Here is a 13,282-nt window from a genome sequence, read left to right as displayed (position 1 = left end):
GGCACCTAAAGACTCCCAGAAAATCAGAAAGATTCTCTGGTCTGATGAAACCAGGATTAAACTCTTTGGCCTGAATATTAAGCGTGTTACATCTGGAGGAAACCTGGCACCATCCCTACAGTGAAGCATGGTGGTGCCAGCATCATGCTCTGGGGATGTTTGTCAGTGGCAGGGACAAGGTAACTAGTCAGGATTGAGGCAAAGATGAACGGAGCAAAGTACAGCGAGATCCTTGATGAAGGTTCACCTTCCAACAGGACAATGACCCTAAGCACACAGCCAAGACAAATCTCAATGTCATTGAGTGGCCCACCTAAAGCCCAGACTTGAACCCGATCGAACATCACTGAAGAGACCTAGAAATAGCTGTGTGGCAATGCTCTCCATCCAATCTGACAGAACTTGAGATGATCTTCAGAGAAGAATGGGAGAAACTCCCCAAATACAGGTGTGCCAAGCTTGTAATGTCATACCCAAGAAGACTCGATGCTGTCAAAGGTGCTTCAGCAAAGTACTGAGTAAAGGGTCTGAATACTTATGTTAATGTGATATTTCAGGGGGGGGTTTCTTTGTCATTATGGGGAATTGTGTGTAGATTGATGAAGGGAAAAACTATTTAATCAGTTTTAGAATAAGGCTGTAACCTAACAAAATGTGGAAAAAGTTAAGGGGTCTGAATACTTTCCGAATGCACTGTATGTATATTAACATGGGCCCATGTTCACAAAGCATGACAGAGTATGAGTTCTGATCTAGGATGAGGACTCCCCTGTCCATATAATCTTATATGTTACCAGTCCCAGACCTGCTGTTTTCAACTCTCGAGACAGCAGGAGCGGTAGAGATACTCTTAATGATCGGCTATGAAAAGCCAACTGACATTTACTCCTGAGGTGCTGACTTGCTGCACACTCGACAACTACTGTGATCATTATTTGACCATGCTGGTCATTTATGAACGTTTGAACATCTTGACCATGTTCTGTTATAATCTCCACCTGGCACAGCCAGAAAAGGACTGGCCACCCCACATAGCCTGGTTCCTCTCTAGGTTTCTTCCTAGGTTTTGTCCTTTCTAGGGTGTTTTTCCTAGCCACTGTGCTTCTACACCTGCATTGCTTGCTGTTTGGGGTTTTAGGCTGGGTTTCTGTACAGCACTTTGAGATATCAGCTGATGTAAGGAGGGCTATATAAATACATTTGATTTGATATTCATTAGGATCTTAAAGGTAGAACTGATCCTAGATCAGCATTCCTATTCTGAGACGCTTTGTGAATGCAGGCCCAGATGTCCTAGCATGTATTCCATAAAGCACATTACAGTAGGTTGTTGTACAGGTACTCCATATCTCTCATGATGACATGTGCACAAAGCACAGCAGTTCAGAATCAGATCATTGTTAGCTGGGATGTACACAGCGACTGTGGTTCCAAGGATAGTCGGCCCTTGTGGCAGCAGCATTCTACAGAACACACAGCTCAGAGATTTCAGTACACTGATCCCAGCACAGATTACATCACTTCTATCTTCGATCTCTGTGGGCTCAGAGCAGCTGATCTCTGAACTCAGGTCAGATTTTACATTTAACATTCCTCCTCTGTGTTCAGTAATGTGCACATAGGTGTTTTATTTGTTGTGTTTATCTCCCTGTCCTGGTGTTTCTGGCTCTCTCATCTCTCTCGTGACTTTGTGCGCAGCAGCAGCTGACAGCTGAGGAGAGCTAGTTTACATTACAGAGGCTTTCATCTCCAGAAGAGAGAAAAAGAGGATCAACTCTTCCCCGAAAGTCCTGACTTTAACATATTACGCAATCACCCCCTCTACTAGTCACTCCTCTGGTAAGCTGTTGGGTTGGAGAGAGAGAGAGGTTCTAGTCTAGTGTAGCTGCCTGTTCACCAACAGGGCTATGAGTGAGGAATAGTGAGGTTGTTATATGAGATCTATGAGGGAAGCCATAATGTAAAGTAGACCATTAAAGAGAGAGATTGGAGTTTTAAAACCATACGTTTGAAATAGCTTAAAAGCTTAAATCACAGCTGGGGGTGCACACCCAATGCGTTTCAACTTAATGTTAAAAACGCTGCTTCCTCAGGTGGCATCTTTTATCTACCTCACACCTGTTGTAAATTCATATGTAATCTTTCCCCCTCTCTCTCACTCATCCCCAGGCTCATGATGAACTTTCCTCCTCTCTCTCACTCATCCCCAGGCTCATGATGAACTTTCCTCCTCTCTCTCACTCATCCCCAGGCTCATGATGAACTTTCCTCCTCTCTCTCACTCATCCCCAGGCTCATGATGAACTTTCCTCCTCTCTCTCACTCATCCCCAGGCTCATGATGAACTTTCCTCCTCTCTCTCACTCATCCCCAGGCTCATGATGAACTTTCCTCCTCTCTCTCAATCATCCCCAGGCTCATGATGAACTTTCCTCCTCTCTCACTCATCCCCAGGCTCATGATGGACTTTCCTCCTCTCTCTCACTCATCCCCAGGCTCATGATGAACTTTCCTCCTCTCTCTCAATCATCCCCAGGCTCATGAACTTTCCTCCCTCTCTCACTCATCCCCAGGCTCATGATGAACTTTCCTCCTCTCTCTCACTCATCCCCAGGCTCATGATGAACTTTCCTCCTCTCTCTCAATCATCCCCAGGCTCATGAACTTTCCTCCTCTCTCACTCATCCCCAGGCTCATGATGGACTTTCCTCCTCTCTCTCACTCATCCCCAGGCTCATGATGAACTTTCCTCCTCTCTCTCACTCATCCCCAGGCTCATGATGAACTTTCCTCCTCTCTCTCACTCATCCCCAGGCTCATGATGGACTTTCCTCCTCTCTCTCACTCATCCCCAGGCTCATGATGAACTTTCCTCCTCTCTCTCACTCATCCCCAGGCTCATGATGAACTTTCCTCCTCTCTCTCACTCATCCCCAGGCTCATGATGAACTTTCCTCCTCTCTCTCACTCATCCCCAGGCTCATGATGAACTTTCCTCCTCTCTCTCACTCATCCCCAGGCTCATGATGAACTTTCCTCCTCTCTCTCACTCATCCCCAGGCTCATGATGAACTTTCCTCCTCTCTCTCACTCATCCCCAGGCTCATGATCAACTTTCCTCCTCTCTCTCACTCATCCCCAGGCTCATGATGAACTTTCCTCCTCTCTCTCACTCATCCCCAGGCTCATGATGGACTTTCCTCCTCTCTCACTCATCCCCAGGCTCATGATGGACTTTCCTCCTCTCTCTCACTCATCCCCAGGCTCATGATGAACTTTCCTCCTCTCTCTCACTCATCCCCAGGCTCATGATGAACTTTCCTCCTCTCTCTCACTCATCCCCAGGCTCATGATGAACTTTCCTCCTCTCTATCACTCATCCCCAGGCTCATGATGAACTTTCCTTCTCTCTCTCTCACTCATTCTGCTTATGGAGCGTGTTCATTCATTCTCCCTGCTCTCATAAATGAAAGAAATCAAATCACGTGCGCCGAATACAACAGTGAAATGCTTACTTACAGGCTCTAACCAATAGTGCAAAAAAATATTAGGTGAACAATAGGTAGATAAAGAAATAAAACAGTAAAAAGACAGTCTATATACAGTAGCGATGCTATAAAAGTAGTGAGGATACATACAGACACCAGGTAGTCAGATTGATTGAGGTAGTATGTACATGTAGATACAGTGGGGCAAAAAAGTATTTCGTCAGCCACCAATTGTGCAAGTTCTCTCACTTAAAAAGAGGAGAGAGGCCTGTAATTTCCATCATAGGTACACTTCAACTTTGACAGACAAAATGAGAAAAAAAAATCCAGAAAATCAAATTGTAGGATTTTTTATTAATTTATTTGCAAATGATGGTGGAAAATAAGCATTTGGTCAATAACAAAAGTTTATCTCAATACTTTGTTATATACCCTGTGTTGGCAATGACAGAGGTCAAACGTTTTCTGTAAGTCTTCACAAGGTTTTCACACACTGTTGCTGGTATTTTGGCCCATTCCTCCTTGCAGATCTCCTCAAGAGCAGTGATGTTTTGGGGCTGTTGCTGGGCAACACATACTTTCAACTCCCTCCAAAGATTTTCTATGAGGTTGAGATCTGGAGACCGGCTAGGCCACTCCAGGACCTTGATATGCTTCTTACGAAGCCACTCCTTCGTTGCCCGGGCGGTGTGTTTGGGATCATTGTCATGCTGAAAGACCCAGCCACGTTTCATCTTCAATGCCCTTGCTGATGGAAGGAGGCTCTCTAGCAAACTTCAGACGGGCCTGGACATGTACTGGCTTAAGCAGGGGGACACGTCTGGCACTGCAGGATTTGAGTCCCTGGCGGCGTAGTGTGTTACTGATTGTAGGCTTTGTTACTTTGGTCCCAGCTCTCTGCAGGTCATTCACTAGGTCCCCCCGTGTGGTTCTGGGATTTTTGCTCACCGTTCTTGTGATCATTTTGACCCCGCGGGGTGAGATCTTACGTCGAGCCCCAGATCGAGGGAGATTATCAGTGGTCTTGTATGTTTTCCATTTCCCAATAATTGCTCCCACAGTTGATTTCTTCAAACCAATCTGCTTTCCTATTGCAGATTCAGTCTTCAGTGTCCTTTGACAGCTCTTTGGTCTTGGCCATAGTGGAGTTTGGAGTGTGACTGTTTGATGTTGTGGACAGGTGTCTTTTATACTGATAACAAGTTCAAACAGGTGCCATTAATACAGGTAACGAGTGGAGGACAGAGGAGCCTCTTAAAGAAGAAGTTACAGGTCTGTGAGAGCCAGAAATCTTGCTTGTTTGTAGGTGACCAAATAATAATTTTCCACCATAATTTGCAAATAAATTCATTAAAAATGCTACAATTAGATTTTCTGGGTTTTTTTTTTTCATTTTGTCTGTCATAGTTGAAGTGGACCTATGATGAAAATTACAGGCCTCTCATCTTTTTAAGTGGGAGAACTTGCACAATTGGTGGCTGACTAAATACTTTTTTGCGCCACTGTATGGTTAAAGTGACTATGCATATATGTTGAACAGAGAGTAGCAATAGCGTAAAAGAGGGGTTGGCGGGTGGTGGGTGGGACACAATGCAGATAGCCCGGTTAGCCAATGTGCGGGAGCACTGGTTGGTCGGCCCAATTGAGGTAGTATGTACATGTAAATATGATTAAAGTGACTATGCATATATGATGAACAGAGAGTAGCAGCAGCGTAAAAGAGGGGTTGGCGGGGGGGGGCACACAATGCAAATAGTCCGGGTAGCCACTTGATTACCTGTTCAGGAGTCTTATGGCTTGGGGGTAAAAACTGTTGAGAAGCCTTGTTTTCCTCGACTTGGCACTCCGGTTCCGCTTGCCACATGTTTTGTAAACAACAGGTGTAGACTAATAGTGAAATGCTTACTTACGGGTCCTTCCCAACAATGCAGAGAGAAAGAAAATAGAGAAATAATAGAAAAATAATAACACAATAATAAATACACAATGAGTAACGATAACTTGGCTCTATACACGGAGTACCAGACCCGAGTCCATGTGCCGTGGTACGAGGAGGTAGATATGTACATATAGGTAGGGATAAAGTGACTAGGCCACAGGATAGATGATAAACAGTCGCAGCAGCTTATGTGAATCAAAAGAGTTGGTGCAAAGAGGGTCAGTGCAGTTATTCCGGGTAGCTATTGGTTAACTATTTAGCAGTCTTATGGCTTGGGGAGTGGGGGAGTATGACAATGCTTACAAATATTTAGAATGAATTTGTTTGGACGTTAGAAGCATTTTCTGTCACGCTCAAGTACAGTACATGTCACGCTCCCTCTCCACCTTTACACGTTCTCTCACACACACTCTCTGAGTCATACTTCTCTGTCTTTGACACTTTCCTGCTTTCTCAATCACACTCACACATATAGTACTTAAAACACCCCCCTCCCCCTCTTTCATCAATTTCTCACCTGAATAAAGCAGCATCTGTGGAGGCTTCAGTACCAGCCTTGTTTAAAGCCCCAGTCTCACATCATCTACTCAGACATTAACTCCATTATCCATACCGCCATCTTGTTATACCTTTTGCCTCAATTTGCTGTGGTGATCCTGCTCCTCCTTCCTGCTGTTTTTACGACCGCGTGGTCACTGTGGTCAGGCTGTACTCTCTTCAAGGACCCTGATCACCACCACTGCTTTCACTCACATGTATCCCTCAGTGTGTGTCTCTGTTGGTCTCTGTGTTTGTGTGTGCATGCGTATTCGCCTTTGTTCTCTGTGCGTGTGTGTGTGCTCTCGCTTGCTCACTCATGACGGAGGAGAAGGAAGAGAACAGCGGGAGAGGAGAAGGAAGAGTAGTGATATGCAATAACTCCCCACGTCAGACCTGAGCAAGGAGAAACTTGTATGACAAGCGGTTTATTCAGCGGCTCACGCTGAAAGATTTAATATATCCCCTATTTGGTGTATAATCTCCAGGTTGGACTGTGTTCAGATTGGGACTGCTTACCTAACTAGGAGTGGATCTGATGGCCTTCTATTGCAGGGAGGTGTCCTATAGCTGTCCTATAAGCTGTCCTATAGCTGTCCTATAAGCTGTCCTATAGCCTACTGTCATAAATAGCCAGGAATATATTAAGCTGTCCTGGTTGAAAGACAGCCCAGGGAGGGAGGAAGATTTGTATTTGTGTTGAATTGTGATGGTGGAGAGGCTCTCTGTGAGAGTGGACAGAATATAGGACTGTAGATTTCTCAACCATGCCATATTTCCTCTCTTCCTCATTATTGGTATTTTACGCACACTGTCCTCTTTCTCCCTCTGTGTCGGTTTCCATCTTTCCTCTCATCTCTCTCTCAATCTCCCCCTCTTCCCGTCTCTCTCTCTCCTACCCCTTTCTCTACCCTTCTTTCTACCCCTTTCTCTACCCTTCTCTCTACCCCCCTCTACCCCTCTCTCTTCCTTTCTCTCTACCTTTCTCTCTTCCCTTCTTTCTACTCCTTTCTCTTCCCTTCTTTCTACCCCTCTTCCCTTCTCTCTACCCTTCTCTCTTCCATTCTTTCTACCCCTCTCTCTACCCTTCTCTCTTCCCTTTTCACTTCCCTTTCACTTCCCTTCTTTCTACCCCTCTCTTCCCTTCTCTCTTCCATTCTCTCTTCCATTCTTTCTACCCCTCTTCCCTTCTCTCTACCCTTCTCTCTTCCATTCTTTCTACCCCTCTCTCTACCCTTCTCTCTTCCCTTTTCACTTCCCTTTCACTTCCCTTCTTTCTACCCCTTTCTCTTCGCTTCTCTCTTCCCTTCTCTCTTCCCTTCTATCTACCCCTCTCTTCCCTTCTCTCTTCCCTTCTCTCTTCCCTTCTTTCTACCCCTCTCTTCCCTTCTTTCTACCCCTTTCTCTTCCCTTCTTTCTACCCTTCTCTCTTCCCTTCTATCTACCCCTCTCTTCCCTTCTTTCTACCCCTTTCTCTTCCCTTCTCTCTTCCCTTCTTTCTACCCCTTTCTCTTCCCTTCTCTCTACCCTTCTCTCTTCCCTTCTCTCTTCCCTTCTCTCTACCCCTCTCTTCCCTTCTCTCTTCCCTTCTTTCTACCCCTCTCTTCCCTTCTTTCTACCCCTTTCTCTTCCCTTCTCTCTACCCTTCTCTCTTCCCTTCTTTCTACCCCTTTCTCTTCCCTTCTCTCTTCCCTTCTTTCTACCCCTTTCTCTTCCCTTCTCTCTACCCTTCTCTCTTCCCTTCTATCTACCCCTCTCTTCCCTTCTCTCTTCCCTTCTCTCTTCCCTTCTCTCTACCCTTCTTTATTCCCTTCTCTCTACCCTTCTCTCTTCCCTTCTATCTACCCCTCTCTTCCCTTCTCTCTTCCCTTCTCCCTTCCCCTTTCTCTTCCCTTCTCTCGACCCTTCTCTCTTCCCCTTTCTCTTCCCTTCTCTCTTCCCTTCTATCTATCCCTCTCTTCCCTTCTTTCTACCCCTTTCTCTTCCCTTCTCTCTTCCCTTCTATCTACCCCTCTTCCCTTCTTTCTACCCCTTTCTCTACCCTTCTTTCTTCCCTTCTCTCTACCCTTCACTCTTCCCTTCTATCTACCCCTCTCTTCCCTTCTCTCTTCCCTTCTCTCTACCCTTTCTCTTCCCTTCTCTCGACCCTTCTCTCGACCCTTCTCTCTTCCCCTTTCTCTTCCCCTTTCTCTTCCCTTCTCTCTACCCTTCTATCTACCCTTCTCTCTTCCCTTCTATCTACCCCTCTCTTCTCTTCCCCTTTCTCTTCCCCTTTCTCTACCCTTCTCTCTTCCCTTCTCTCTACCCTTCTCTCTTCCCTTCTCTCTACCCTTCTCTCTTCCCTTCTCTCTTCCCTTCTCTCTTCCCTTCTCTCTACCCTTCTCTCTTCCCTTCTATCTACCCCTCTCTTCCCTTCTATCTACCCTTCTCTCTTCCCTTCTTTCTACCCCTTTCTCTTCCCCTTTCTCTTCCCTTCTCTCTACCCTTCTCTCTTCCCTTCTATCTACCCCTCTCTTCCCTTCTTTCTACCCTTTCTCTTCCCTTTCTCTTCCCTTCTCTCTTCCCTTCTCTCTTCCCTTCTCTCTTCCCTTCTCTCTTCCCTTCTCTCTACCCTTCTCTCTACCCTTCTCTTCCCTTCTCTCTTCCCTTCTTTCTACCCCTCTCTCTCCCTTTCTCCTTCTCAGGATCTGATGGCCAAAGTACGTGCCATGCTGGCTGCCCCTAAGCCCTTCCAGCCCAACACTTCCTGAAGAGGCGTAGCTTTATAGCAGCTGATTGGGAAAAGGGTGGAGCTTCACCATGTCTGCCTCTCTATGACGACAGCCTCCAGCGACAGGCCCTCGACCAATCAGCAGGCAGCGTCTTTTGCCTGGAACTGTTTAGCATTCATATTCCTCTGTCTGACTTTTATTTGATCTACTTTGATACTTAACTGGGTGAGCGTATCTACAGTATATTTCGAATGGCAGTAGATGTGAAGCGATCAGAGTAGATTAGCTCGGAAATCAACTACGTGGGACTTTTCTACGTGTCAAGAGAGAGCCTGCATCACAGCAATGGTCACGCAGCAGCCTGCTAAAGTTTGGATGCCCCTGTTCCCAACATCTGTTTTCAGCACGAATAAGACAACAGAGCTTCAAAGTGCTGAAATAATTAATAAAGTAAATTGCATCTTTCAAAAAACGAATTGTATGTTCTCCAAATTGATGACGGAGGGCTTTGCAGTGTAGTTGTGCAGCTGCCAGAGCGCCTGAATGCTATCCTTCTGTGAAGGACCTTTCCATCTCCCTATGTCTCTCTTTTGCCAGGTCAGTTTTAAACTGGGGTCTCTGTTTCCAGTCTGTTGTCAATCAGTTCCAGTGTGTGGCCTTCAATTTTTGTTTCTACGTTTGTACATGGCTGATTGTGGAGCTGCTTTCTTAACACAAACTGTCAATAAAGTTTGAATGATGGTTTAGCAAAGTGTTAAGGTGTTCTCAGTCAGTGGAATCTCTCTGGTACATAAAGGTCAGGGGGTCACGTTTCCTATGAATTTAATTCAATTAACCTCAACAGTTTATTTATTGGTTGGAAATAAATTAGCAAGAATTGACATAGCAGAAATAGAGTAAGTAGAGATACACTCATACATGTTCCCTCTTTTAAGGACAAAGCAGCAGTGGTTACCAGGGCTGGTGTGAGTAAGTCATGAGGGAGCGTCCTCACACAACCTGTCCACAAAACACATGGACATGCCTTTCTCTCACACACAAACACAAAGGCGTCTGAGCAGGTTTCTAGGTCCACCCCAGGGATGAGGGAACATATCATATATGTTAACATATATGTCCCTGTAGGACACAGGGATCTGGGGCCCCTAGCATCCGTGTGTCTTTCATGCTCTACTGTCATCATCATCCCACTGAGGCCATGGCCCAGCCTCACACACACAGCAGCCACACTAACTATACACACTGTGTTCATCCAGTGTCAGTCAAACTATATACACACTGTATTCATCCAGTGTGTCACTGTATTCATCCACTCTTGTCACTATTTTAATCCACTGTGTCACTGTATTCATCCACTCTGTCACTGTATTCATCCACTCTGTCACTTTTGTTCTCAGTCCTTGAAATTGCATATTCCTCACTTTTTTGGTTTTCCTTGGTGTCATGGTCTGAATCGAGTGAAAAATAATGCAGACCTTCTGCAATAATATAATACTACTGGAAGCAAACTATTTTTTGCAGCTGGTCTGCTTTACTCACAGTACAATGGGGCCGTGTACTGAAAGGTTTGTATAGATCATTTGCCTTTTCAATGCACAGCTAATTATTCATATCAATCTGTTTTCTGTACTCTTTTATTTTTATTTTTTTATTTCACCTTTATTTAACCAGGTAGGCTAGTTGAGAACAAGTTCTCATTTGCAACTGCGACCTGGCCAAGATAAAGCATAGCAGTGTGAACAGACAACACAGAGTTACACATGGAGTAAACAATTAGCAAGTCAATAACACAGTAGAAAAAATGGGCAGTCTATATACAATGTGTGCAAAAGGCATGAGGAGGTAGGCGAATAATACAATTTTGCAGATTAACACTGGAGTGATAAATGATCAGATGGGCATGTACAGGTAGAGATATTGGTGTGCAAAAGAGCAGAAAAGTAAATAAATAAAAACAGTATAAAAACAGTATGGGAATGAGGTAGGTGAAAAAGGGTGAGCTATTTACCTATAGACTATGTACAGCTGCAGCGATCGGTTAGCTGCTCGGATAGCTGATGTTTGAAGTTGGAGAGGGAGATAAAAGTCTCAACTTCAGCGATTTTGCAATTCGTTCCAGTCACAGGCAGCAGAGTACTGGAACGAAGGCGGCCAAATGAGGTGTTGGCTTTAGGGATGATCAGTGAGATACACCTGCTGGAGCGCGTGCTACGGATGGGTGTTGCCATCGTGACCAGTGAACTGAGATAAGGCGGAGCTTTACCTAGCATGGACTTGTAGATGACCTGGAGCCAGTGGGTCTGGCGACGAATATGTAGTGAGGGCCAGCCGACTAGAGCATACAAGTCGCAGTGGTGGGTGGTATAAGGTGCTTTAGTGACAAAACGGATGGCACTGTGGTAGACTGCACCAGTTTGCTGAGTAGAGTGTTGGAAGCCATTTTGTAGATGACAAGTCGAGGATCGGTAGGATAGTCAGTTTTTAAGCTTGGCAGCGTGAGTGAAGGAGGCTTTGTTGCGGAATAGAAAGCCGACTCTGGATTTGATTTTGATTGGAGATGTTTGATGTGAGTCTGGAAGGAGAGTTTGCAGTCTAGCCAGACACCTAGGTACTTATAGATGTCCACATATTCAAGGTTGGAACCATCCAGGGTGGTGATGCTAGTCGGGCATGCGGGTGCAGGCAGCGATCGGTTGAAAAGCATGCATTTGGTTTTACTCGCGTTTAAGAGCAGTTGGAGGCCACGGAAGGAGTGCTGTATGGCATTGAAGCTCGTTTGGAGGTTGGATAGCACAGTGTCCAATCAGTATATAGAATGGTGTCGTCTGCGTAGAGGTGGATCAGGGAATCGCCAGCAAGAGCAACATCATTGCATAATGAATTGAACCCTGTGGCACCCCCATAGAGACTGCCAGAGGACCGGACAGCATGCCCTCTGATTTGACACACTGAACTCTGTCTGCAAAGTAATTGGTGAACCAGGCAAGGCAGTCATCCGAAAAACCGAGGCTGTTGAGTCTGCCGATAAGAATTTGGTGATTGACAGAGTCGAAAGCCTTGGCGAGGTCGATGAAGACGGCTGCACAGTACTGTCTTTTATCGATGGCGGTTATGATATCATTTAGTACCTTGAGTGTGGCTGAGGTGCACCCGTGACCGACTCTTACCAACTAATGCATAATGGTCTAATTGCAGCAGTTAAGAGGTCTCTGCCAAATGGTGTGTTTTCCATCATGGAAATATACCTTGTAAAATAAGTGAGAATTTGCCTATGATTGCATTAATCACTGAAATAAAGGTGTACTATACAAGTGGAGGCTCCTCAAAGGAGAAAGGGAAGGACCATCCTCAGTGAATTTCATAAAAATATAGATTGTAAAACATTTTAAAATGTTATCATTTTTAGATAAAACTATACTAAATATAATCACGTTACCAAATAATTTAATTAAAGACTATTTTGCAATGAAGGTCTACAGTAGCCTCAGCAGCACTCTGAAGGGTAGCACCATGGTGCAGCTGGAGGACAAATAACTTCTGTCCTTCTCTGGGTACATTGACTTCAATACAAAACCTAGGAGGCTCATGGTTCTCATCCCCTTCCTTGGACTTACACCGTAATTTTGACAACTTCCGGAGGACGTCCTCCAACCTATCATAGCACTTGCAGCATGAACTGACATGTTGTCCACCCAATCAAATGACCAATCTAGTGCTAAAAGCATAAGCTACAGCTAGCTTGAACTGAAACGCATAAAATGTGGTGAGTAGTTGACTCAGAGAAAGACGATAGTTATTTTTTTCCAAAATGAAGGAGAAGTAAGAGATGTAATCATTTTTTTAAACTTTCAGTTTCAATTACTTAGCTAGCAAATGCGGCTATCTAGTTTAGCCTACTCAAACACCCTGCTCAATTAGAGGTATACTATGTTAACTAGCTGGCAATGACTATCCACACAACACTGGAACTCTTCCAGGTCAAGGTAAGCTTTTGGCTTTACTAATTTATTGTTGTAAGTGCTAAACTATAGACTGACTGTTCACTGTAACGTTACTGCATGAGTTAGTTATATTAGCTATGTTGACTATGACGTTACTTTAGCTAATATGGTGACAACGATGTAGGCTGTGTGGTGATGATATGGTTCAGCTTGGAAAGGTTTAGTCGCCTGGTCACATACAGCTGATGTGTTGTGCATTGCAGTCCACAAGCGAAGGGAAAAGTTGAGAGGAGGAGAGCGCTTACATGCGATAAGGAATACAACATAGCTGTAATGAAAGTGAACTGTGTTTATGCGGGATCTAGGGTGTATTCATTCCGCTGATTCTGTTGACAAACATTTCTTAAAAGAAACAAAACGGGAATAAACATACCTGAATTTGTCCGACAGAAACTCGTTTGCAACTGTTGGACTAATGATTACACCCTACACCAAGGTGGTATTGAGTGTGTCACTGTCTATCAGCTCAAATGTTTTCTCTCGACCTGTGTGCATCTACGTTGTAAACTTCAATTCATAGGCTAGGTTGTAGCAACCTCAGGATGGGTATAGGCTAAATCAGAGTATCATGTAGTGCCTAAACCTATTGCTGTTACATTGAACTGG

At 44.8% G+C, this 13,282-nt stretch overlaps 1 protein-coding gene across 6 annotated transcripts in view; it reads left to right on the top strand.

Moving 5' to 3' along the window:
- Positions 1-9,420, top strand: part of LOC118387484 (splicing factor, suppressor of white-apricot homolog) — a 165,645-nt gene extending 156,225 nt beyond the window's left edge. For all 6 annotated transcript variants that reach the window (XM_035775888.2, XM_035775889.2, XM_035775887.2 and 3 more), the window contains one exon: positions 8,649-9,420. In XM_035775888.2, coding sequence (XP_035631781.1) covers positions 8,649-8,714 — 66 coding nt within the window. In that variant the 3' untranslated portion in view covers positions 8,715-9,420. The remainder of the gene's footprint in view (positions 1-8,648) is intronic.
- Positions 9,421-13,282: the final 3,862 nt, after the last annotated feature.

This window comes from Oncorhynchus keta, chromosome 9, assembly GCF_023373465.1.
Source record: "Oncorhynchus keta strain PuntledgeMale-10-30-2019 chromosome 9, Oket_V2, whole genome shotgun sequence".
Lineage (NCBI taxonomy): Eukaryota > Metazoa > Chordata > Actinopteri > Salmoniformes > Salmonidae > Oncorhynchus > Oncorhynchus keta.
Note: the sequence above shows the minus strand (reverse complement) of the source record. Positions and strands in the feature narration are given on the sequence as shown.